This window comes from Grammomys surdaster, unplaced genomic scaffold (assembly GCF_004785775.1).
Source record: "Grammomys surdaster isolate TR1022 unplaced genomic scaffold, NIH_TR_1.0 257, whole genome shotgun sequence".
In the NCBI taxonomy this organism is placed as follows: domain Eukaryota; kingdom Metazoa; phylum Chordata; class Mammalia; order Rodentia; family Muridae; genus Grammomys; species Grammomys surdaster.
The window spans coordinates 1-24,699 of record NW_021604698.1 but is presented as its reverse complement, the minus strand read 5'-3'; the positions used below and the strand labels follow the sequence as shown (position 1 = coordinate 24,699).

The following is a 24,699-nucleotide window of genomic DNA, read 5'->3' as shown; positions in this document are numbered from 1 at the left end:
TTGGTATTGTTGCTTTCCTCATGGAGCCACAAATGCTTTCAGCTCCTACAGTCTTCACTCTAATTCCTCCATTGGGAACCCTATGATCAGTGCAATGGTTAGCTGTGAGCATCTGCCTCTGAATATGTCAGACTCTTGCAGACCTCTAAGGAGACAGCTATATCAGGCTCTTGTCAGCATGAACTTCCTGACTTCCACATCAGCAACTACCTTTGGTGACTGCATATGGGATGGATACCCAGGTGGATTGGTCTCCAGATGGCCCCTCCAGGTTCTGTCCCTCACTTTGTCTCCATATTTGCTACCTTGAGTATTTTATTATTCCTTCAAAGAAAGACCGAAGCACCCCAACTTGGTCTTCCTTCTTCATGAGCTTCATGTGGTCTGTGAGTTGAATCGTGGGTATTTCAAGGTTCTTTCTAGGATTATCATTAAGAGATATATGAGTAGGAAAGTAAAACTTGGTAAAGAAGACATTTACTACAATGAATTAATTTACTTGTTTTATCACAGCCCCATTTCTTGGTCTCTGGCGATTAAGGTTATTTTCCTGTCTTCTTATGCAAAGAATACCCCTCAGAAACTCTTCCAGAAGACTCCTGCAGTCACACCTCAAGTGATGTTTACTAAGATTCCAGTTTTTCAAATTCTGAGAGAGCAGCACATTCTTAACTCCCTCATCCCTACATACCATCACACCCCATCACAGTGGGCACCAGAACAGACAGATGACTAGGCAGTCAGAGCCCATGCTGAGGAGGGGCTCCACCCCTACAGTTTGCACTTACAAGCTACACATTTGGCCAGAGGAGGATCCCAGCTGACATCTGACTGGCACTGGCTCTGAGAACTGCCTTCCAGAGTGTACCCAGCCGCACACTCCAAAGTTACACTATCTCCATAGTAATATTCTTTCTTCATTTCCAAACCCTTCTGGAGTCCAGTCATATCCTGAGGGAGTCTACATATCACTTCTGCAATTAGAAAAATCACAAGGAAATTACTAGTTTGTGGTTAATTAAATGGCTATTATAGAAACATCTGTAACCCCAGATTTTGCCCTCCACGAGATGGGGTATATTTTCAATAAAGAATTACTGTCATCCTCAAAAACTTATTCTTAAATTGTCTGAATTTTATTTGTGTACAGTAAGGGAACATGGGACACTTTTGATGATCAACTATGCAGCTGAAAAGTTTTAGAAAAATATGTCAGGACAACCATGTTTTTTAATCCCTGGTCCATGTGGGCCACACCTAATTAAAAAACATTACATTTTCATGCTAACTATCTTGGTATACAACATATTCTGTTATTTTTGCTATGAACTAAAAGTATATAAAACAAAGAAATTAGTGACCTGCGATTCTAATTTTACATACTATCTGATTTCTTTTATTTTATTTCACTCATGCTTTAAATTGCTTTTTTTTCTTTCCAGCCCTAAATATCTTCCTCAACTTCAAGCAAACCTCCTTTTCTGTTGTAATTGTCTCAAGATTTATAAAGTGGCATTAAAGTATGGTTTTCTTATATCAATGGATTTTAATTGACCTGTTAAAAATAGCCTTCTGACTCTCTTCAAAACAGAATCTGAGTCCATGGAAATGAGCTAAGGAATACCTTTTTAGCAACATTTCAGTAATTTGGCTACGATGATAATGGAAGATAACGTTTTACTGATGTAAAACATGCTTTATTGGTTAAGACAAAATGAATTATACATATAGTAAATAAGTAAATAAATACACCCACCCAATAAAATAATTATACATTCTTCTCATTGATGACAACTGGAGAATATGGGAAAAAAATTCTAGAAAGAAGACAAAAGGTTTAAGTTCTATTAATTTTAATCAAAGTGTGATGATGATGCACATGGCTGGGACATTAGTAGTTTTGGATCTCTAAGTTTTTTGCTGAGAAGAAACTGAGGCCTAACCTAAGCTAGAGTTTATTCTAAAAGCCCAGGAGACAGAAGTCCTAGATCACCTAGGAAGCTAAGTCTTTAATGGTGTTGGAAGTAAGGTTTTTTGTTTTTGTTTTTAAAGCAAGCATTCAATTGCTTTACACCAGGGATAGTAAGAGTCCTGTTTACAAGAAGATTGAGGACAGGTGAAGCTTTGGTCACATGGATACTAAGTTCTAGGGAAACCTGTCTGAAGCATGGCCTATCATCTTTTGAAAAATAAATGTCTCTTGGTGGCTCGAGGCCAGTATCAGCACCAACCAAATACACAATGGTGTCATCTCATTACACCAATAACTCCAGATTTCTTTTTTATACCAGATTGATGATTCTAGAATACAAGACCTTGTTCCAAAAACAAACAAAATTTTATCTCACTATAATCAGTTGAAATACATTTATTGTCAGTCATACCTGTCTCTGCATTGGTTCAATATCTCACTTTCTTATGGATTGAATATCCCTATAAAATTTCATCATAAAACATACAAATACATATCTAGTTTATTTTAATAAATCTTATTTTAAATGAATATTTTATAGTCAACAGGAAAAGGGAATTTTAAAAACTGGTTTGCTTTGCTTTATGAACCCTAGGTAAGACAAACTAGCAATGTTTTATATAGAAAACATGTAGTTTAATCCATTTGCTGGTTTTTGTAAGCAGACAGTTTGGAAATGAAGGGTCTCCCATCATGTAAAAACTGACTTACAATCCCCACCCCTTCCTGTGCCATAAATAAATTCTTATATTTATTTGTTTTATTTTCTGTACTACACATCATTATTTATTATACTATTTATACACTATACTTTTTTAAAGGTATATTTATTTCCCTATTCCTTATCTGTTTCTTAACTGGAAAACTAACTCCATGAAAACACGGATGACTCAGACCTATTCCTTGCTTGTTCCACACATACAAAGTCCTGGCACAGAAGCCTTTGTCAGATAACACCAAACAGTAGAGACTTGGCCTATTAAATAGACCAGTGAGGTGATAAAAGAGCATGGCCATTTAAGAGAGATAGCCTGTACAACAAATAAGTATAATTTCATCTACCTTTATATCATCTACATATTCCTTACAAAATTCAACATTAGCACACCATGTGTTGATAAACTGTATCACAATACAAGTTACATAAGACATTTCTTGAAATTCTCTCAAAAAATAAGCAGTTTAGAACAGATGTAGACAACAGGTAATTCTATTAGGAAAAACACACTGGGAAAGAAAACCAGAAGTGCACTCCAGCCAGACTGCATATAAGTTAACCTTTCTACTCATGTGCACACACATGTGTACTGCTGTTCCAAAGACTCTTTATTCCAGCTAAGACACAGTACCTAGCAGAGCTGCCTTTTAACTGGGACCTAAAGCAGGGGAAGCAGGGACCAGCTGGCAAAGAATTTCTGTTTTTATCTCTCGTTTTATCTTTTTCGCTGATAGATGCTTAGGTTCCTGACTTCAGCCTAAGGATTTGGTTCACGGTACAGGCCTAGCTAAGTCTTAGTTAATTTGGGGTCTGAATTTAGTAGCTGGCAGGAACTCAGAAGTCAAATAAATCTAAATCTTGTGAATGACAACAGGGTTAGAGCTGTTGTGTTCAACTGTCATACCAATTCCTGACCACTGCCACCTGTGGCACTAAACAAACATCCCTAGGAGTACAAGATCCAGAACATTCTGAGCCCTTCTGATTTCTAGCTGCTATTTCTCTTGTTTGTATCTGCAGGGTCAGGAGAAGAAATGGCAAATATTTGGGATGAAATCAGGCACTGTTTGTACAGAAGCATCTTATGCTAGATGGCTTAAAAAGAAAGAAATGGATGAGTGTTTGCCATTCTGGATGCCCAGCTTGTTGTTGGGTTCTATTGTTCTGAAATTTATAATTGATCTGGAATTTAAAAACAAAAATTGTTGGTGGCAGACTTCATAAATAGTAGATCCCTTAAAAATTGTTCAAGATAAGTGCTTTCTTGCCTAGTCTTGCTTTCTACAGACCTATAGAATCTGCTACCAACAACAAAAGATTCATAAACAACTAATAACTACCACCAAACACATTGTCATTGGCCACTGTGATCCCAGAGAAGATGTGTAGTTGGAGCAGAATATACTTGTCCATATACTACTACAGATTCTACCACTGGTTGGTTTTATGTATCTTCATCCTTGTCTGACTGATCATTATGTAAAGTTTTATCTTGTTCATCAAAACTTCTTTTATTTTAAGCAACAATGCATTTATTTCTAGTTCTAGTTTTGGATAAAAAATCCAAAAGAATCTATATTTGTACTTTACATTGTGTCCTATAGCTACTTGATACTAATGTCACTAAGTTCCTATTCTCATTTTGAACTGATCTTTCCAGAGGTTGACTGTAGGAGGAGATAAGGTGGGAGGAGTAAGAAGAGGAAGAGGAAAAGGAAGAAGAGGAGCTAGGGAGAGCAGAAATATAGGAGGATGGAGAAGCACAGGTATGGAGAGCAGTCTCAGGTAACAACTTATATTTAGGTTAGCTAATTGGGAAACAACTCTCTTTGTATGGCCATATTGTTATTGAGCATTGTGAAACATATAAAGCCTTTGATTAATCTTTAAGCATTAGAGTTTCATTTTATTACTGGGCCTACATGGATGGCAGGATGGTCTGGACAATGCCCAGCCTTGTGGAGACAGCCTGGAAGATTGGCAGAGCCATTTCCCACTCTGGCATCTCCTGGGTGGCAGGGCTGGTGTTTCTGCCTGGTCAATTCTAGCTGCGCACATGGCCTCTGGCAGAGAAACATGGCGGCTGAGCGAGGCAGAGCTGCTGCAGCTTAGATAGTCACTTGACCGGAGGCCATTTAAATAATTATTTCAACAGATGACCTACTCGGGAACTTCATTTTGTAATCCTTAAACATAGTCGCTATCTAGCATTCTGTCTCTGATCTCTATTCTGAGTCACACTCAGCCTTCATCACAAATAAATGACACTTTGGGCCCAAGCTGAACATTCACAGGGAACAGTAAATGTCCATTAGGAAGATGGCCTAGGATAGTATCACAGGTTTCACTAAAGGGGAAACAAAGAACTAAGCATGTCATGCCAGGGACAAAGAGAATGTTTAATAAAACAAAACAGAACAAACAGAAGAGAGTCTAAACACTTGCCCATATCGGGGCCTCAGGACTCCAGTCTCCCTGTGTGGTGCAGTGTAGGGAAGCAGTCCTAAGGAATCCATAACCAGGATCACAGTGGTACAATACTTCTTTTCCAGGAGAAATGTTCTTGTTGTTTGGGATGTGTTTCCCATGTGGAATTTCTGGGAGTCACTGACATTCTATGTAATTCTATGTATGTATGAACAAGTCTGAAGTACATTTAATTTTGGAGACATGCCCTCTTTAGCTTAAGGAGTTGGAGAAGCATATGTAAAGAGTGCTAAGTTTTGGATATAGAGTGTTCCTCAATGCTCATGTGCTACAGGTTTGGTCCCAGGGCAAGCACTGCCAAGGACTAGCCAAGGACCAGCCAAGTAAGTTGTGGGTCCAAGTTGGAAGCCTGTGCTCTGCTATCCAGTCTGCATTCTCTATGGTCTGCCCGAGACAGCTCTTGCTATTCTAAAAAATCTCTGGGTAGCTCATCCCTTATAGATCCAAGGCCCAGTTTTTTATTTGCATATCAAGTCAGTCTTTACCACAGGTTTCTCTTTGATTATCCCAAGAATCAGCATTCCAGGATCCCAGCTCCCTTAATTCTTAGGAGACAGCAATCACATGTTTTTTATCATTGTAAAAGAATTCAGAGATCAGCCTGTCTTCGTTAGACACAGAGGATAAGCTCCCTGGGAGAGATCCTGCCCCGAAATTGCCATTTCTACTATGCCTGGGCCTAAATTTGCTGTCTCAGGCTGACCCTGAGCTAAAGAATCTGCCTGCTCTTGTAAGCATAAACAAAAACCTTAGATGGGTGAGATCTCCTGTGATCACCACTCCAAATCTCTTTATCTCCATCCTTACTATTTTTCTGACAAATTGGCTTCTAGTGCAGCTGCCTTTGTTCCTTTAGATCTGTAAAGCCCCTTATAAAATTCATATTGTATCCTTGTGTTGTACATAGCTGAGAAATTATATGTTTTTGAACTCATGTCTTCAGAGTTCTTTCCCACAGCTTTAAGGGCTGTCCTGAAGGACTCACCATTTATCATTTTGCTAAAGATATAGACACACCCTCGATTGCTGGGCATGTGCTATTTCTACTTAGGAAATATCACACAAAATACATAATTCAGAATGATTGAAGCTAATCAAAGAGGTTCCAAGGCAAGGACATACTCACTTTGATACAAAACAAAATTTCATTAATCAGCTTCTGTCAATATATAGGCTAGAATATAGAAAAAAACACTAGCAGGGATGGTATGTGTTAAAGTACAAAAAGTTAGGGCATTAAAATCTAGATTAAAGTCTTACTCTATATACTCACGTTCACACACAGGCACACTGCTATTCCAAATGCTTTCCACTCCATCAAGAACACAATGACTAGAAGAACTGCCTTTTAATTGATACCTAAGGAAGAAATGGGGAGTGGGCTGTAAAAGGCTTTGGCTAGAGTAATAACTTAATTCCCAGGTCTAGCCAAAAAAGCATCTGAGGATTCTGAGGCTATGAAACCAGGAGATGGAAGGAGTGTGTGGATGCTAAGCCATTCAATGAGCACAGCTCGAAGTAGGTGGGTAAAAAAGAATTGCAAAGCAAGGGGTCATGTTAGATAACACTCCCAGCTGAAACTGAAGAAGGTACTTAGGACGATAGTCAGAAGATAGAAGATAGTCAGATAGACAGGGCAAAGGTAGACCCTGGACTCTGACTGAGAGACACTGCTCATGCTGGAGGGAAGCTGGTACTGCTCACTGTCACAACTGCGAACTCACTCTGCCAAGGCAACACCTTGCCAACTCCAGCACTGAAGAGGCAGAGTTAACTGGCAGGAAATAGAGACTGTTCTTATGTCTCAGTACCTGTGATTGTGGCCTAGCTTAGAACAGGAAGCTCAGCTACTAAACAATAACTTCCGTTTCTCTGGGTAATTCAGAGAACAGGTGACTTATGAGGTACTTGTGTATGGCATATAAGAGCCCTAAAATGTATTGTTTGCTGGGAGTTTTTGTTGTTGTTTGTGTTTGTGGGGAGTTTTGGTTGTTGTTTGGTTTTCTTTTTAAAGCACTGGGACTGGAGAGAAAACTGAGATGGGGGAAAAAGCCAGTTTTTTTGTAAGAAGTCATCCAAAATTCTCAAAGGATGTTAAACTCTTATGCTCTTCTAAATCTTCTATGTTCCTGGTATTTGGTGCCTGCCAGGAATTCTGACAAGCACTGAAGAGCAGATTCTCTGTTGTCCATGATTGGTAGTTTCATAGAAGCATGTCTGCTGTCAAGCATGTTCATGACCTCCCCTAACGTGTTAGAATCATCCCCTGTGGGACTGTAAAATCCTGGGTATTCAGCCATGTCCCCAGAGCCCTACCATGAGGTCTCCATGTCCCAAGTAGAGGGCGGGGGAACAAGTCTCTGCCTCAAGATTTCCCTGGCCAGCCCTTCTTCCCTGCTTCCAATATATAAACAAACCCACTCCGACATTTTTTGGGAAAGCTCTACACCACCCAAACCCGCTGTCTGTTAATAAATCAACGCATCTTAAATCTCCACATATCTCGTAAATTCCGGATTCTTGTAAGACAAGACTCAGGGCGTGGGGCAGGAAGGGACTCTAGCTAGCCGCATGGCCCCCTGAGCTGGCTCGTGTCCTATGCCCACTGCTGCTGCACACCAGCTCGCGGGACAGGGAGATGAGAAGCCTTTCTCTCCGCGGTCAGCTCTATCCTGCGCGACTAAACAGCACGCCCACCGGACCGGTGCTCCCCCGGGATGTCCCTGCCGGCTTGCTGCGCTCCCGCCCATGACCAGCGCACAGGTGGTGCCTGACAATCCCCCATTTCAAAGCCCACAGCCCATTACTAATCAAATGATATGCAATGGGTGTTTTAATCCCATACCTTATGCTTCGTTTCTCTTATAAATTCTATTATTGAGCGTTTAATTTTTTTTCTGAAAATGACTGCTAAATGTATTCTTATTTACATAAACTTTCTGTAATATATAATTTTTCTCAAAATTGCTAATGCTATTTTCTTTTTAGAAAATGATTTTTTCACTTAGTGTATTACCTATATATTTAAAACCAGTAGTTAGATTTGGTTTTGAATCTGTTATTTAATAAACATCACAGTTTTACCTTCACATCTTATTTTATGAATTCTACCGTCAGTCTTTCCTATATACAATATTAGAAGTTGTGTCTTCCCCATGCCAACCTACTCATACTGTCGACAAGTTCAGACTTAGTTTTAATGTCCAGCTGATTAGATTTGCTTGCACTCACCCTTCATTACAAACAAAGGACACTTTGGCCCCAAGTTGAAGATTTATTGGAAACAGTACACGCCCATTAGGAAGCTGGTCCAGGAAAGGATCACAGGGTTTCACTGGAGGAAAAAAAATCAAACAGAAAATATAGCAGTGTATGGTGAATAAAAACATAAGCCATATATGTCAAGCAGGATGACAGACTGTGCAATGCAGGGAGACAGCTGCATGGACAGTACAGCCTCACTCACAGCAGCAGAGCAGCTCCTGCTTGGAGAACACGGATCTTTGTTTGGGTGCATAACCCTAGCATTGGCTTCTGGGGCAGCTGACATATTGAGGGGAAAAGAAAGTTTCAGGCATGAAAACAATTTTCCCTCAATGGTAAACTAGATCACAGATGCAAAAGGATCACAGCTATAAGTCTGCTTGTGGAAGAAAGAAGAAAAAAACAGCCTTATTTATATATGACAGAATAATTTTTCTGTCAAAAGTCGCAATACAATACAAACACTGTGACTACAACTGATAAATCTTGAATTTACTATTTTATCTTTAAGGTGTACACTAGGGTTACAACACTTCCAATACATTCTTTTGTTTTGTTTTGTTTTGTTTCGTTTCATTTTGTTTTGTTTTGCTTTGTTTTTCGACACAGGATTTCTTTGTGTAGCTTTGGCTATCTTGAAATTAGCTGTGTAGACCAATTACATTAAGTTGCAAAATGGGGAAAACTCCCTCTCTGTCTCTGTCACACACATATGTGCACACACACACACACACACAGACCACACATACAGCAAAACAAACAAATACAACAACAACAATTCAAAACTTCATTTCAAGTCAATTCTCCCTGACCTTTAGACTTCTCCAGTTAAAAATGGGGTACTAGTCTACAATAAATTCTTTCCCTTGAGGGCTCATCTTCGACTAATACATTGTGCTGTCATATTTTAAGACTAGCTGATTACATTTATGTTGATTCCCAGCCTCATGGTATGTATTACCTATCATATCTAGGGATATGATAGACACCTTTATGTATCCCGGAACAGCTTCAGTTGAGACAGCCTTGATGACTCTCAAGTAAACAGTAGCCATTCAGATTCTAGTAACACCAGTGACAAGCAAGGACTGGCTCTATTCTGGAAGCATAGAGCAGAGTCTGGCTGACAGATGGTGACAGTGTCAAGCAGGGAGAGCCAGCTGTGCCAGCTCTACTTCTATAAAAACGGTAGCTACTTCATCTTTAGCCACATTGCTTTCCTGCTCTTATTCTTCCTGACCTTCGAACATCTTTATAACCCATTTCCTGAAGGAAAGCCTTTGTGCTTTGAAAAATCTGGCAGATAGGCAGATTTACAGTCTAATGGTTACTCTGCAAGTTAGTATCTGTATCATCTTGGAAAATTATTTAACCTCTAAGCCTCAATATGGAAACAATAGTAACTACTCCACAGCATTGTTTTAGAAATTAACTATGCATACATTAAATATAACTTCCCGTGGATCAGTCATTCCACATTGGTAAATATTATGATATGGATAACTGACAGGAGCTGGAGATCACCGTGTATGAAGAGACCATCACCGTGTGATAATTCCCAGGATGCATCACATTCCTTACTCATACTTGGATCTGCTTCTCAATTGGAATGGCTGTGCTTACATGGGTGCTTGAGCACACACACAAACATACATCCCTTCTCGATTTCATATTCCCTTCCAAGAAAATTTATTCATTCAACTTGTTCACTGTAGTCCCTCATCCAGAGCCAACCCTATCCCTGGTCCTCCAATACCCAATGACATTGCAGACCTCAAAGCCCAGGTCAGACTTACCCTTGAAGCAGCTTGGTACCTCTGGCTCCCATCTGTTTGGGGATTGACAATGCACACTGCTGGCTCCTCTCATGGTAAATCCAGGTAGACATCTAAACTCCACAATATCCCTTAAGGAAAACAAGCTTCTGTTTTCAGTCACCATGACTGCATTTTCAACATGGGGAGGAGGAGTACATTTGTTGAGTTCAATGCACTGAGGAGGAGGGCCACTCCAGACTCCAGTTTGATTATCATTGCTGGTACACTTTAAGGAGGGCTCACCAACCAGGTTAAAGAGCTTCTTCCCTTTCGAATCAGTGTTGCAGTGATAGTGAACCACCATTTCATACTGAAAATCTTCAGTAGGACGGAAGAATCCATTGGGAATGCCTGGGGGCATCGCACAAGGAATCCCTGGGCAAAGAAAGCAGATTAAACCTAGTGAATCACTAAAGTGAAAATATTTACACTCATCATTTGTTTGCAATATTTACTGACTTCTAGCTGAATTTTAAGATGTTGCATTTAGATGCACACTGTAACATGTGCTCTGACTTTCCTGTTTATTTCCTATAAACACATGCAGTTGACCTTTTCATTTGAAATAACTCTTTGATCATATTAGAGACTTTATATTAGCTTCCAGATATTTCTTCTTGCCTATAATTTCAAAAGTTGTTGTTAACTGAAAGGAAGTTTCTAAAAATAATATAAACTAAGAAAATATAAGAGGCAAATGAAACAAATGGAGAGAAGTACAAAATACAATTTGAACATGCCTGCAAGTATGAGAAAATTGTTTAAACTATGGATTACTCTGTATTACACATTTTGAAAATGTAATGCATGAGTGAAAATATAGAACATTAACATTCATTCAAAATATGTAAAGCTAAATTTGACCAATAACTCTTAAGAATACAAAAAAATCCCCACAAATTCTGTCAATTTTCAAGTAATACATAGTTCTAAATAAATTTCAAGTACTTTGAGACGTGTAAAGGACAGAAAGCTCAAGTTCACTATAAGATGATTTTTATGAACTAGTTTACAAAAAAACCCTAAGTATTCCAAAAATTAAAGTGATTCATACTGGGCTACTGTTCCTTGGGGAAGAGGGAGTCAAACCAGTAGTAGAGTTTGTGATGGTCTTAACAAATCAAAAGATAAAAACTGGAGCCCAGGGCCTCCAAACAAGGAAGTTCTGGTAATACCTTGTAAAGAACTGTACTCTTAGAATCAACAATGACTGACACCTACTATCTCAAAGGTTGGAAATCTTCAAGTATTGTAGATGGCCTAGAAAAAAATTAAAATTCCTGAGACCAAATCAAAACAGTATCATTTGGCCAGTGTCCTAGAACCTCACAGAAAAAAGAAAGCTATTGTCTGAGGAGTGTGGGTTATTGCTGTGTTTTAAATATGGATAATGTTCCCACACAACATTGTACCAGAGGCTTGGTCTACTAGTGGCAAGATGGCAACAGAGCTTTTAAGAGGAGTGGCCTACTAGGAGAGCCTTAGGTCAGAGAGGATGTGATGTTAAGGAGATGTGGAGCCTTGACTCTTTCTCTCTGTGCTTTGGCTCCTTAGCTTCTGATATGAGTAGTTTTGTTTTTCCATATGCTCCTGCCATGAGGTGCTGCCTCAGCAGAGTCCCTGAGCCTCTAGATCTGGTCCCTCAAAACTGTGAGCTGAAATAGTTTATCACAGAAGTTAGTTATCTCAATGATATCATTATACTGAGAAGCAACTGTCTTCATTAATTTTGTGTCTGATTCCTTTATGTTGACTCACTTGCTCACATCTTCACATGAGCATGTTAAGCAATCAGAGTCTGTCCAATCTAGCTTGTTCCTCTTAACAGAAAAATCATTGTCCCCAACCTTCAATCACTTTCTCTCTGTAACTCAGTCCGATCTGTTGTTGTATAAGGGTTCTAGCAGGCTGTATCGTATAGATATAGTATAGTAGAGGTATGACCACCAGTCTCCAGGATGCCAAATAAAGAGAGGGTCAAAGCAGAGAAAGGAGAGTTATTTAAAATGATCACACAAGAAAATGAAACAGATAGGGTGGCCCATTGACCCCAAAGCTTGCCTTCTGAGTACTGACAGAAGCATCAGGTTGAAATAGAGTAAGAACTGGGACAAATGGCAAGAGTTATTTATAGTCATGCAGCCATGGTCCTTCCTACCTGACCTAGGTATATTTTCCTTTCATTGATCATTGTCTAAGCCTTGGCTATACAATTACTGTGTGAGAGAGCAAGATGATTCTCTGGAGATTACTCCTGTCTCAAGGATAATCTTAGTGTCTGGCTAATTGTTTTATCCAGGTAAGAGGGTAGGGTGGAGTCTGTCCCTAACAATTTTATAGATCCAGAGTCTAATTAACATTTTGTCTAGTTAATCCTTGCCCACTTCTGTGTTATACCTAATATCCTGAGACTAACAGATAAAACATTTTTGGGGTATATTAACTTAATATAACCTTGTTTTCTACTAATAAAAGGCTAAGAATACCATCAGACAGCATCTGGAGTCTATAGACGTTTCTTTGCTTTCCTTCAAGTCCACCTACTTAATATTTCCACTAATGTATTTTAAAAGTGCCTTGATTATGACTTTCCTTGTTTTTTTTTTAATATAGAAACTTTGTGCGAGACATTTCCAGAAAAGAAGCTATATATGCAGAGGCTGGTTGAGTGATCAGAATTCCAGTACTGGAGAAATTGGGATGTTGCAAATCCAGAGGCTAATTACCTACCTTGGGCTAGTTCTAGCCCCCAAGAACAAAAATTCCTTCCCTACTGACATCTTGTGACTAATAGATAGAAGTTTTTGGAATCTTCTAACTGAGAACTCTATGAGCTTCCACAAAAGCTTCCAAAAGCTAAGACTGTTACCAGATATCGTCTTAGGTCATTAGAAAAGCTTTTCCTACATCATTTTAACTGCCTGTCTAACATACCCAATAGTTTTCTTTAAATTTGCCTTGATTTAATACTTCCTTTGTTCTGGAAAAATATAAAACTTCGTGAAAGTGCTTCTACATTGAAACATGGAATTTGGGAAAATCTAAATCTCTTTTACTGCACCATAGTTGGTTAAAAATAGCTGCCGAATAAACTATCTCTTGTACCTTTTAAATTAAGATCTGTAGCTTTTGCAATGACAACTTCATCAAATGTTTCCATATTAAATCATAGAACTTGGGGTAACCTAAATCTGTGTTCCCCAGTCATGGTTATTGATGTTTGGCTCCAAAATAAGCTCTCTTTTCTCCTTTAAGGTGAGAGTCATAAGTATGGTGCTAACAAGAGCATAACTTCTACCCCATTTCCCCCAAACCAAAGCTTGAATAAAATGACCTCCAATAATCTGTCTCCTGGGTTTGTTTTGATTTTTTTCTTTAAACAAGCAGTGGTGGTAGCAGGAACTATAAAGGAATGACATATACTCAGATGGCATCATTATACAGAGAGAATGGAGGGATAAAAGTATGCACAACACTGAAGAATAATTAAGAACTTTCTAAGTCTGACAAAAGATATCGCAGAATTATAGATTCAAAAAGCCATATAAACTTGAGCAACAATATTCAAGTAATTCTTCATCTAGACACATCAGGAAGATAGAAAATCTAATTCTACCATCCTTTATAGCAGCCATGAAACAAAGACAGTAACTAAAAGGAACTGAAGGAGAAAATGTTTCAGCAATGAAAGTTCCAGACCTATAAAATACAAAAGAATGACAAAATAGCTCTTCAGGCTGAAGAACAACAGTTTCCTATAGAACTGATAGAGCCACAGTAAGGAGGGCTGTTACCTAAAAGAGGTATGTGGGGGCAAACTGTAATGTATGGTAGTCAATGAGTAGATCACAAGCATGATAGAAATTATTTTATTTTCTACTTGCTCTAAGAATACATGGAACACATGAAGTCACAAAAGTCAGGCTGTGTGAGAAGAAGGCCTTCTCTGTGAGAGTAACCTATAGGATAAGTCTCTACTGGAATCCCAGCCAGTCAAGCAAATTTTAGTGGGCCAATGAAAGCAGGCATGAATTCTAAGAGAACATGCATGTGAGTAAAACTACTGTTAGACGGGGGGTCAGAGAGCTATTCAGTGTCTCTTCTGTAGCTGTCCCATGGAAAAGTGGCCACCAGGGGGTGCTTATATTATTCAGATATCTATAACAACCACAAGGAAGAAGTCGGAGAATAGCAGAACATGAATACCCTTCAAGGATGACTAATTTTTACTTCTGGTATGAGAATTATTCATGGGGATACACTCCAAAACTGCCAATAGATGCCTAAAATCTCAGCTAGTACCAGTCACTATGATAATATTAAATTTACAAATTTCACACAGTAATATTATAATACTAAATAGAAGAATTGTAACTATACTGCAATAAGCTATGTAAATATGACATCTTTCATTAAAATCTTAATTGCTTTATTCATCTTTTTCTGAAAATACATAACCACTGAATGTCTGTAGGATGAAATGAAGTGAATGGCAAAGTGTCTAGTATTAGGTTGCTATCTAAGGGTTATTTGAACACAAGCACTAGATACCTAGCATAATCTGATAAATGCCTAAGGAACAATTTCATATCTGCAGTATAAACGGACATACTGAAAAAGATCTTTTTTACCCTCAGTGGGATAGTGTTGAATAGAAAAGGACAGCATAAGGGTTCCTCACACTTTTTACAGTGATGCATAATGGTAAAATTATGTAAAATTAATTTTTAATTAATAATTTCTAAAATTTTGTATCTAACATTTTTTTGGACGGGTTCATCATGGGTAACTTAAACCACAGAAAGTAAACGTGTAGCCAAGTAAGGCTGCTTTATTCAAAATGGATGCTAAGGCAGCCTAATTAACTGCAAGATAAATACAAACAATTTTCTTCTATAAAAATAACATCTCTTGTGAAGCATGAAGAAGTAACAGAAAAACAATAGTGGCAGGAAGCTATAGAGTCACACAGTTGGAGTTGTTTGTAGTACTGGGGACATAGGAGACATACAGTTGATATTAGATTGTAGTAAACAAAGGCACTTATAGCCTTTATAACAGACAGAATTTAGCAGTGCTAGCTGTCATAACACATGACAGTAAGATAGGCTGAAGAGGTGGAGGAAAGACGATCAATTAATCTGAAGCTACCCTAGGCTGCACCTTTCAACAGCCATATCAGTTTAGAAATAAAAAACTTAATGCTTTCTTATTTGTGCAAGGGTAGTACATTGAATTAAATATGTAAGATTTTAGCTACTGTTTGTTTGATTATAGAAACTAGTACAATATTCTCCAACAAATGAAAAAACAACAATACAGAGAAGACAGTGTGACAAGGAAACAGCGAGTGATGTCATAAACCATAAAAGTAGAAGAAAAAAACCCAGATTGTCTCTCTTGGCTTCCAGAAGAAACCAAGCATATTACTGATATCTTGAGTTGAGTATTTAGGCCATCAAAATAAAAGACAATAAATTTCTCCTCTTTAAGTTACCATGCTTGCAATAACTTGTTATCTGAACTTTAGAGAACGAATATATATACCTTATATACTCCCAATCAGTAACTAAGAGAAAAATAGAAGAAAACAAAAATTTATTCTAAATCAGTTTCCTAAATCACATTTATAGAAAATTATACAAAACCACTATCCATTCTTTTTAAGAAAATTACAATACTTTATCAAAACTGTCCCTATTCTGAGCCATAAAATATGACTCAGTATGTCTCAAAGTAAACTAGTAAAAATTAATAAACTGCAAAATCTCCCAATGCTTAGAAATTAAGTATCACACTTTTAATTACCCTGTCAGAAAACTTTTGTGCACAGTAGTAATAGACAAATAACTGTTTGGAAAGTAAATAAAACAGTTTGAACCAAATGTATAGGTTTAAATGTGCATTATAAAAATTAAAATTTTAAAACAAATGATCTTATCTGTGCCCTTCCCAGCCTTGAGCAGTCTGAAAGACCTTGTTTGCCACACAGGATCTTAACACCTAGGTGAGTCCAGCTAGTTTGTTTACAAAGAGACTGCCTGCTGAGCCTGCTTTGCAACTGAAACAAAGGATGGGTTGGGATGGGCTTTCCCTATGTAAATGCAGTGCTGAATATTAAATTTTGAGCCTTGATCAGAGGAGGCTGTCTTGACTCCTTGCTTCTTTCACCCCCCCATCTCCTTTTCACTTCAAGTCCCCCTTTCAGGTCAACCCAGTTCATCTATGGCCCTGGTGGCTACACTTATCAGCCGTGTCACTCATTTAGGAGTGGAGAAGTACATAAAGTTGAGGTAAAAGGAAATGAAAGAAAGAAAATAATATGGCAGAAATAAAAATTAAAAATAGACATACACTAGGTAAGACTCGACAAAGTTAAAGATTGTTTGTGAAGAGCTTAATAGAATTGATACATCTCCAGCAAAACTGACCACAGAAACAGAAGAAGTTATAACCAATATCTCAACTTTGTATCACTATAGAATCTATAGACATCAAAATGATGAGTAGACGCAATGATAAATATAGTGCTGACAACTAAGAAAACACAAAAAGAAATGAGTAAGTGACTTAAAAAACAAAACTTATCCCAAATAAATGCAATAAGACATCAAGTAAAATATGCTATTTTTAGTTACTATGAAAATAAAGTCAGCAATTAAAAATTTAATAACCATAACTTCACTTCAGCCAGATCCAAACTATTCCTAAACCCTACTCCTACTACTAAACCCACTGAAACATGTAAGCAAAAATAGCATTATTATTAAACAAATTATTCTGGAGAACAGAAAATAATAATGTTAAGAATATTTTATGAGGCCAAAATAATCGAGATGCCTAAACTGGACAATGGCACTAAAAGCAAAACAAGCTAATTATAACCTAGTATTTCTTGGAACATAGATGCAAATACACTAAGAAAAATTAGAAAATTGAATTCAGCAATATTTGAACAGGGTGATACAGTGACCAAAATGGGGTTTCACAAACTGATTTCCAAATATTAAAGCAACTTTATAATGCTAAGATTAAAAAATGTTAGCAATCACACATGTATCTGCATACGAACAAATGTAGAAGATAATAATATTCAATACATCAGAACCAAGATAGGTTTATTTTACAAAGTCAGTTGGTTAGCCTTTTAAAGTCAATGTGATATCTTAACAAAATGAAAGAAAAAAAGATATGATTATTTCATATGTGTAGAACTATAACTAAAATGCAATAAGGGCAAATCTGTCAACAAATTAGAAATAAAGGAGAATGTTCTTAATCAAAGAACACTGTTTTTATCTGGTCATTTATCCTCTAAAAAGAGTTATTTTTTGACTGGACTCAGACTTGGAAGTAGAAGACAAGGCCAGTCTATCTCTATTGGCAATTTTTTCCTATATTTTTCTTTGGCTTCATTCTCTTAGCTAAAAATTTAACATATTCTGCAGCCTCCTCATTTTCCTTGGTGCACTGGTTCCTTAGAGCAATACCCTGCCTGTTTGTGCTGCAGGACACCTGGAGGAACAAGACACTGAATCTTGGGTGCTGTGGCCCTGGGCCTCTCACCTTCTTTAGGAACATTCTGACAACGTATAAGCAGACATCATCATCTGCTTTTGAAAATTTACAGATCCTGCTAACTCTTTCAAACACAACCACAACCACAGAGGCACAGAATCATCTGTCAGTCTAGGAATATCCTTCTCTCCTTTTTTTATACAATAACCAAGTTGAGAACACTCAGAGTGGTCCTCCTAATGCATCCTCAAACAGACTTGCACCTCTTCTTTTCATTTCTTCCTGGTCTATCAGCAGAATGCCCCAGTCACAAGTTCTTTGTCCTTCCTGCACTGACTCAGACCACACAACCAGAGCATCAGCCGGTCCTTCTGTGGCCATGTACCTCTCATAGACAGTACAAAATTTGTGTTCACTGTCCAGGAGGAACATACTCAGTTTAAATAATGTCTTCTTTAAAAAACTGCAGTAAGTAAGTGCTTTAAGATGACCTCTAAAAATCTAATTTTATCTCTTGTAGTCAATACGTACAGGAGGCTGTAACAAATGTATACACTAAAGACCCAAGGAAGTAAATATTTCAAAACTGCAAGATTATACAGAAAGTTAAAAAAAAATGTGCACATTGCTGGGTACAAGGCCAAAATTTGCATGTCTATGTCTATAAATTTACAGGTTTACGTCTGGAGTAGAGCACCTCCTAGCATGCATGAGACCCTGGGTTCAATCTCAGCTCTACAAAAAATATATAATTCAAGAGAAAATTTAAAATACATGAATAAAAGCAATAGAAAGAAGAATTTCAACTTACGGTCACAAACAGGTGGCTCAGCATCCCAAACTACAGTTCTACCAGAGAGGATGCATGAAGCAGAGGAGGAACCAATGAGGCGGTATCTACACACAGAATAAAGAATATTAAGTAATATGTACGTCATTGTCTGCTAAAGTTGAAGATTCCCCCCAGATTACTATCTTAGAAGCTTCTGGATATTGTTTTCTTGTCAACGAAAACCTTGCATCCTCTTTTGGACTATTTGATTTCCTTCTTCATTCCTTCCTAACTAAATGAGATTTCTCTTTTTATTATCTTACTACACAAGCTGCAGTAAATTAATTATTTTCTGTAAGTCTTATATTTAAAGATATTACATGTATCTTGAAAGCAAAGGATGTGTTATGTGTTTTTGTGTATATTATATTAATATGAATTCATTTATACTTTGTAAGCATTAATGTGAATAGCTAGATAAGGGAATGCTTTATGAGCAAGGTTCAGCAAAGAAACTCAAATCTGAACAAGAGCTGAACAAAGACTTCATACTTTAAACAACAATAACTAATGTTAGCAATACTCAAGGACTTAATGTGCTGCAAACTGTCCAGTATATCATAAAAGAATTAAAACAATTCATGATACAATTCACAGCAACTGAACTCATGTCTATTTTATTAGTTTCACACATAAACATCATTTTGTACATCCCACCTGCTCCTTTTCCTATGAGAAAGAGACTTTGTTTGTTTGTTTGTTCATTTTACTTTTTGAGACAGGATTTCTTGTGTAGCCCTGGCTGTCCTGCAATTTGTTCTATAGTCCAGTATGGCCTCAGACTTAGAGATCTTACCTCTGCATCACATGTGCTAGGCTTAAAAACTAGCACCACCATCACCTAGCAGAAAAAAAAAAGGAGTTTTACACAATTTTCTATGTGTAGGCTTGTGTGTTTCCCACCATGTCAAGATCTACAAGACCCTTTCCTTTCCAAGTTGCTTTGGTCATGGTGTTTCATTACAGCAACCGTACCCCTAAAAAATGGTGGGAGGGGGCATAATATATAACCTGAAAACTAATATTAGTAATTACAATTGTTCCTTAAAAGACTTTATATTCAGAGGACAGTTAGGCTAGGCACCTGTCTGCAAGCATAACAGAGTATCATTAATAGTGTCAGGGATTGGTGTTCGTCAATTGGATGGGTCTTTACTTGGGACAGTTATTTGACCTTTCCTTCAGTCTCTGCCTCATCTTTGTCCCTGCATTTCTTTTTGACCGGACAAATTTTGTGTCCAAAGTTTGTAGTATTCACAATTTCACTCTGTGTTGAGTAATGAGGAGATTAGCACATACTTTGTGAGCACTTCATGCTTTACATGTTCAAAGAGGAATTTGAGGCTGAGCTGTGTTCCCTAAATGACATGCTGATCCTGTAAACTCCTGATCCCTGTCACTGTGACATCATATGGAAATAGGGTCTTTGTAAATGTAGCTAAGCTGAAATTAGGGATTTTAGAATGGATCCTAAATCAACATAACCAGTATCAGTATAAAAAGAAAGAACACTGAATATAAATACATTCAGAACAACATATACACACAGATACAGACAGAAGCAACCACGTAGATGGACACAGAAATTAGAGTTGGGCTATACAGACATAGAAGGCCTGGAGCTCCCAGAAGCTGGAGGAGGCAAGGAAGATCCCACCCCTAAAAACCTCAGAGGGAGCAGGGTCCTGATAACACCTGATTTTGAACTTGTAGATGCAGAATAAAACTCTTAATAATTTTTCTTGTTTGAAAACAGTCTGTGGTACTCATGTCAGCAACCTTGGTAAACTAAAATAAGCTATGAATTTAAGGCCTGTTCTTCCTCAGAGCTCCCTGGACTTCCCTTTCTTCTAAAATCATCCACTGTGAATTTAAGAAGTCTGCACGCTTAGACTGCACTATCTAATCCAGTGAGTGCCTCACTTTCTATATATGTTTCCATAGTCAGAAACATACCCTAAAGGCTGAGAGATAAAGCCTTAGTCTCCCAGCCTATGATCTTATTGGCATGTGGTAGAATCTTTAAGAGGTAGGCCTTAAGGTACAAAATTAGGACATCAGTGTTTCTTGCCTCTCTTTTCTTCGTGGTGACTATAAGGTGAATGGGCCTTCTTTACCACGTTCCTGTTGTGACAGACTAAAGCAAGAGTCAAGAGAACATGAACTGAAACTTCTGTAATTATGAGTTAAAATATACCTTTCCTCCTTTTAATTCATTACCCCAATTATTTTATCGTAGTAATAGAAAGCTAACACACGTGTTATTTTGCTTATTCAACAGGGATGTCTTTTCCAAAAAATCATGTTATATTTCTATTCATTTCAATCACGAATTAAACAATCATGTTCAAGCCTTTTTAAGGCTAGATAACACTGTGATGGTATTGCTTCATTGTAGAGCACTTGTCTAGCATATTTAGAGCCTTAAGTTCAACCTGGAGCACAAACACAACAGAACACAACACAAACAAAAACCAAATAAGGAAGCAATAGATTAGATGTCTTTCTTGAGATCTCACTAGAAAGTAGTACTGCTATTCCAGAACTCTTAAATGAAGAGATGTTGTTGTCAACTCACCCTTCATTACAAGTAAAATTAATATAGGCTCCAAATTCAGTGCCTGTGTATACATGTACCAAGCCATTCAGAGGATCTGAAGGAGTTTTACATTGTTCACCTATGAGAAAGAAACAGAATTTTAGAAACAAGTATAGTAGACTGGACTTTCTGTAGTTTATGAATTTCTAAAATGATTAGAATTTACTGTAAAATATATATAATTTAATACTTCAAAGGTTTTGCCACTTTGAGGAAATTCATCAGGCACTAGTTTCCAAAAGAACTCTCACCCAAGTCTTTTCTTATATTCACACAGTGACTCCCTAAAACATGTATACTTCTTTTATTACCAAAGCATTCTTCTAAGTATTTCAATTCACAAGCCTCAAAGTCTGACATTTTTTCATCTCTTTGTTATTAATACCCTTTGCTTCAGAATCATTAATTACTTAATGACACTTGTGCAAAGTTAGCCACCCTAAGTGAAGTATCTTGAGGATATTTTCTCTTTATCATGCCCTGTGACAGTCATTCTTATTAAATTTATTAACTTTGAAAAGAAGGAATCCCAGAGTAAAGAGATTTGACTGACAAGAATGATCCACATGTCCTATATACCTTAGATAAGATTATTAATGGTGTGTCATAATCTAAACTCCAGACAAACTGAGGCAGACTCTACTCTTTGTCACAAAGGAGCTTCTTCTGCAGTTACTCACGTATACACTTATCTTCAGCACTTGTCCAGGTTGAGTCTTGTTGGCAGGTGATGGAGAACTTCCTCCCGGCAAATCCTGGGCGACATTCATACCTCAAAGATGTTCCAATGGGAAACAAGGATTCATCAGTTGGATTCATAGGTTTGGCAAAAGATAATGGTGATAGGGCAGGGCACTGACCTGAAGAAGACACATCAACACTGCATTGGATGGAAGGACTTGCCTCCTCCCTCACCACTTTCAGTTCTCCAGCTAGCTATTAGGGACCATGATCCTCCCCTCTGGCATTCAGGAATGGATCAGTACTATGGTCAAGGGGGAAAAATAATAAAATTCAAAAAGTGAAACTGCCTTTCATTTTGTTAATGTATTTTCCAATACACGTTTTGATGTAACTTCTAGACTCCGTTATTTTCTTTTAAGGCTTAGTAGCATTTATTTAATTGGCAGATAGAGTCAAATAATATGTAGCCAATAATTATCTGTTAGAAAAAAATCATTTTAATTTAATTTTGGAAATACTACATTTTGATTATGACTTCCTCCTAATATTTTCACTTAATACTCTGCTTATTCTACTAGATGCTTAAAATGTCATATTTAAATATTCCACTTTATTGTACAGTTGCCTATTTCTGTTCATTATACCTACTTATTATTTTATATATTGTATAAATAGAACATTCAAATTTAAATTGTTATATTTCATAAAACGTTAATTTTTATCATATCCTGAATTTTCACAGTAAATCTTGTTTCATGTCCTTTTTTATTATTGAAATCAAACTAAGTAGAATTGGATTTTTAATACTCAGTATATCAATTGTTTTATTTGATTTGCTTGTGTGTGGGGGTGGGGTTGGTGTACCTGCATATAGCCATGGTTTTCCATGCCTGCGTTTGCATGTTTGCATACGCATGTTTGTAAGTGCAAACGGAAGCCGGAAGATGATGTTGGAAACTAACCTTTATTTCCGCTCCCATTCTCCATACTTTACTCTTCAGGAAGACATTCTGCTAAGATTTTGCATAAGCAATTTTATCAGTTAAAATGAAGAGCATACAATAAAACATAAACAATGCCCAAGACTTCGACGAAATCTTTCTCTAAGAATGTTCTGATTGAAGAGTAAGGAAAGGGAAATTAGAACTTCCACGGTGGGTAAAATGGGCACTGTATTTTGCTCTTAACCATCACTAAAATTTAATATGTACATTCTACAGTCCTTTCTACTTGCAAAGATTTCCTTGCACCTAGAGGCTTCCAAGCTTTTCACATTTTATCCTGGAGTGGGAGTGGGAAGACCTTCCTTAAAGCTGAGACTCAAGGGACTTTTTGAGGATTTGGGGTGGGAGATAAAGTACACAGTCCCAAGACAAAACAGTTTGTCAAGTGAAACCTGTATCCCTGGGCCTGCTTGTCTGGGCCTTTGGAGCAAATCCATAGGTAATGTCTCTAAGACAGAAATAGAGCAAGAATTGGGTTAGACACTTGACAACACCAATTAAATAGTAATACCACGAAAGACATCACTATCTCCATTTCACAGATAAGAAAACACAAAAGCATAGTAACTTTCCTCACAAAACCAAATTCTAGGATTAGAAATTGCATCTCTCATATTTACGCAACCCCCTGCTCCCACACCCCCTTTCTCTCACTACAGTTGGCTCTACACTCAGCACTGACAAGTACAATGTACATCTAATAAAGGCAAGCTGCTGGGAGACCAAGCATTCCTGCCGGCTGAGAACAACACAAGACGTGGGTTGAGCGCGCTCCAGGCTCACTCATGGGAAAAGGGCGCTGGGTACCCACAGGGACCCCAGACCAGCATTAGAGTCTGTGCTGAGCCTGTTTACCCAGGTCTCAGGTGAACCATGCATCCGTGCCTCCCCATACTTCCCCGCAGCTCACCCAAAGTAAATGGCAGCAAGAACAGCAGCAGGACAGCCAGCAGGACTCCCCGGCGGCACAAGGCTTCAAGGGGCCCCACGGGGTCCAGAGGCTCTGAACTCAGAGAAGTCGCCTCCATTGCCCTCACTGGTCTCAAGCACAGTCTTATGGCAAACCGGTGAAGAAAACAGCCGCACCCAGAGAGCAGGGAAATGGCGCTGGGTTCCGGAATAATGCTTTCACTACAGCGTCCTCTGGTTGGGCGGGGTCTTGTTTACTCCAAGCTTCAAGGCTTTTCTTGGAATTGATCCCTTGGGGGATTGATTCAGCAAAGCAGACACCGGATCAATACTTGAGAAGTCAGCGCCCTTCTCCTTTCTACCTCTTTTCTAAGCATATTTTTCCTAATACTTGGGTTTCCCAAGTACTTTGTGTTTCACTCTTTCTGCAGAAATTCTCCCCACCACGTGGTTGAATTAAACCACCAGTCTGGTTTGACTCAACTGGCATGAATTGTTGTCTTCTCCATTTTCCTCCTCTGGTCAACTGTAGAGATTTATAACTTACAGGGTCTGGGGAACGATTTCTGTGAAAGTTTAGTAAAATTGTCCTTGAGCTCCTGTTTTATTCTATTCTTCATTTATTTTATGGATGAAATCAAGAACTCGAAGAGGGAACCCAGATTTCCCTAATATAATTTGGTGATTACACAGGGAGTTTCCTCAGTTATAGCAACATATGTAAATCTGCTTGATGTCCCCACTACCTTTTAATAAATTTATTATTTCATTATTAATGACTTCCGTGTGAGTTGTAGTGTGTTGGCTGCAGCTTTGGCCTCTACCCACTGGATACCAGCAGTATTTCTCTCCTCTAGTTTTAACTACCACAATGACTCTAGACAAAACCATCCCA

The 24,699-nt window shown here is 37.9% G+C and overlaps 1 protein-coding gene across 2 annotated transcripts; it reads right to left on the bottom strand.

Moving 5' to 3' along the window:
• Nucleotides 1-254: 254 nt before the first annotated feature.
• On the bottom strand, nucleotides 255-24,007 carry LOC114627732 (complement component receptor 1-like protein). Of its 2 annotated transcripts, none has more exons than XM_028775645.1 (9): nucleotides 23,806-24,007; nucleotides 21,888-22,067; nucleotides 21,187-21,286; nucleotides 18,588-18,673; nucleotides 10,238-10,633; nucleotides 8,409-8,511; nucleotides 6,451-6,536; nucleotides 789-974; nucleotides 255-419 (listed from the first exon to the last, which is right to left on the bottom strand). In XM_028775645.1, coding segments are annotated over exons 1-9 (1,257 nt in total). In that variant the 5' UTR covers nucleotides 23,924-24,007; the 3' UTR covers nucleotides 255-417. The 2 variants fall into 2 exon arrangements, with proteins under 2 accessions (XP_028631478.1, XP_028631479.1); XM_028775646.1 differs by lacking the exon at nucleotides 23,806-24,007 and adding an exon at nucleotides 22,854-23,031.
• Nucleotides 24,008-24,699: the final 692 nt, after the last annotated feature.

What these genes read in the sequence shown, in the direction of transcription:
- LOC114627732 (XM_028775645.1), bottom strand. Translation starts at nt 23,923, where the DNA reads ATGGAGGCGACTTCTCTGAGTTCAGAGCCTCTGGACCCCGTGGGGCCC. An exon ending in CTTGCTGCCATTTACTTTGG is followed by an intron (nt 22,068 to 23,805) that starts GTGAGCTGCGGG and finishes TGTCTTCTTCAG; the next exon opens with GTCAGTGCCCTGCCCTATCA. An exon ending in TCCTTTGTTTGTAATGAAGG is followed by an intron (nt 6,537 to 8,408) that starts GTGAGTGCAAGC and finishes TTTCTTCCTTAG; the next exon opens with GTATCAATTAAAAGGCAGTT.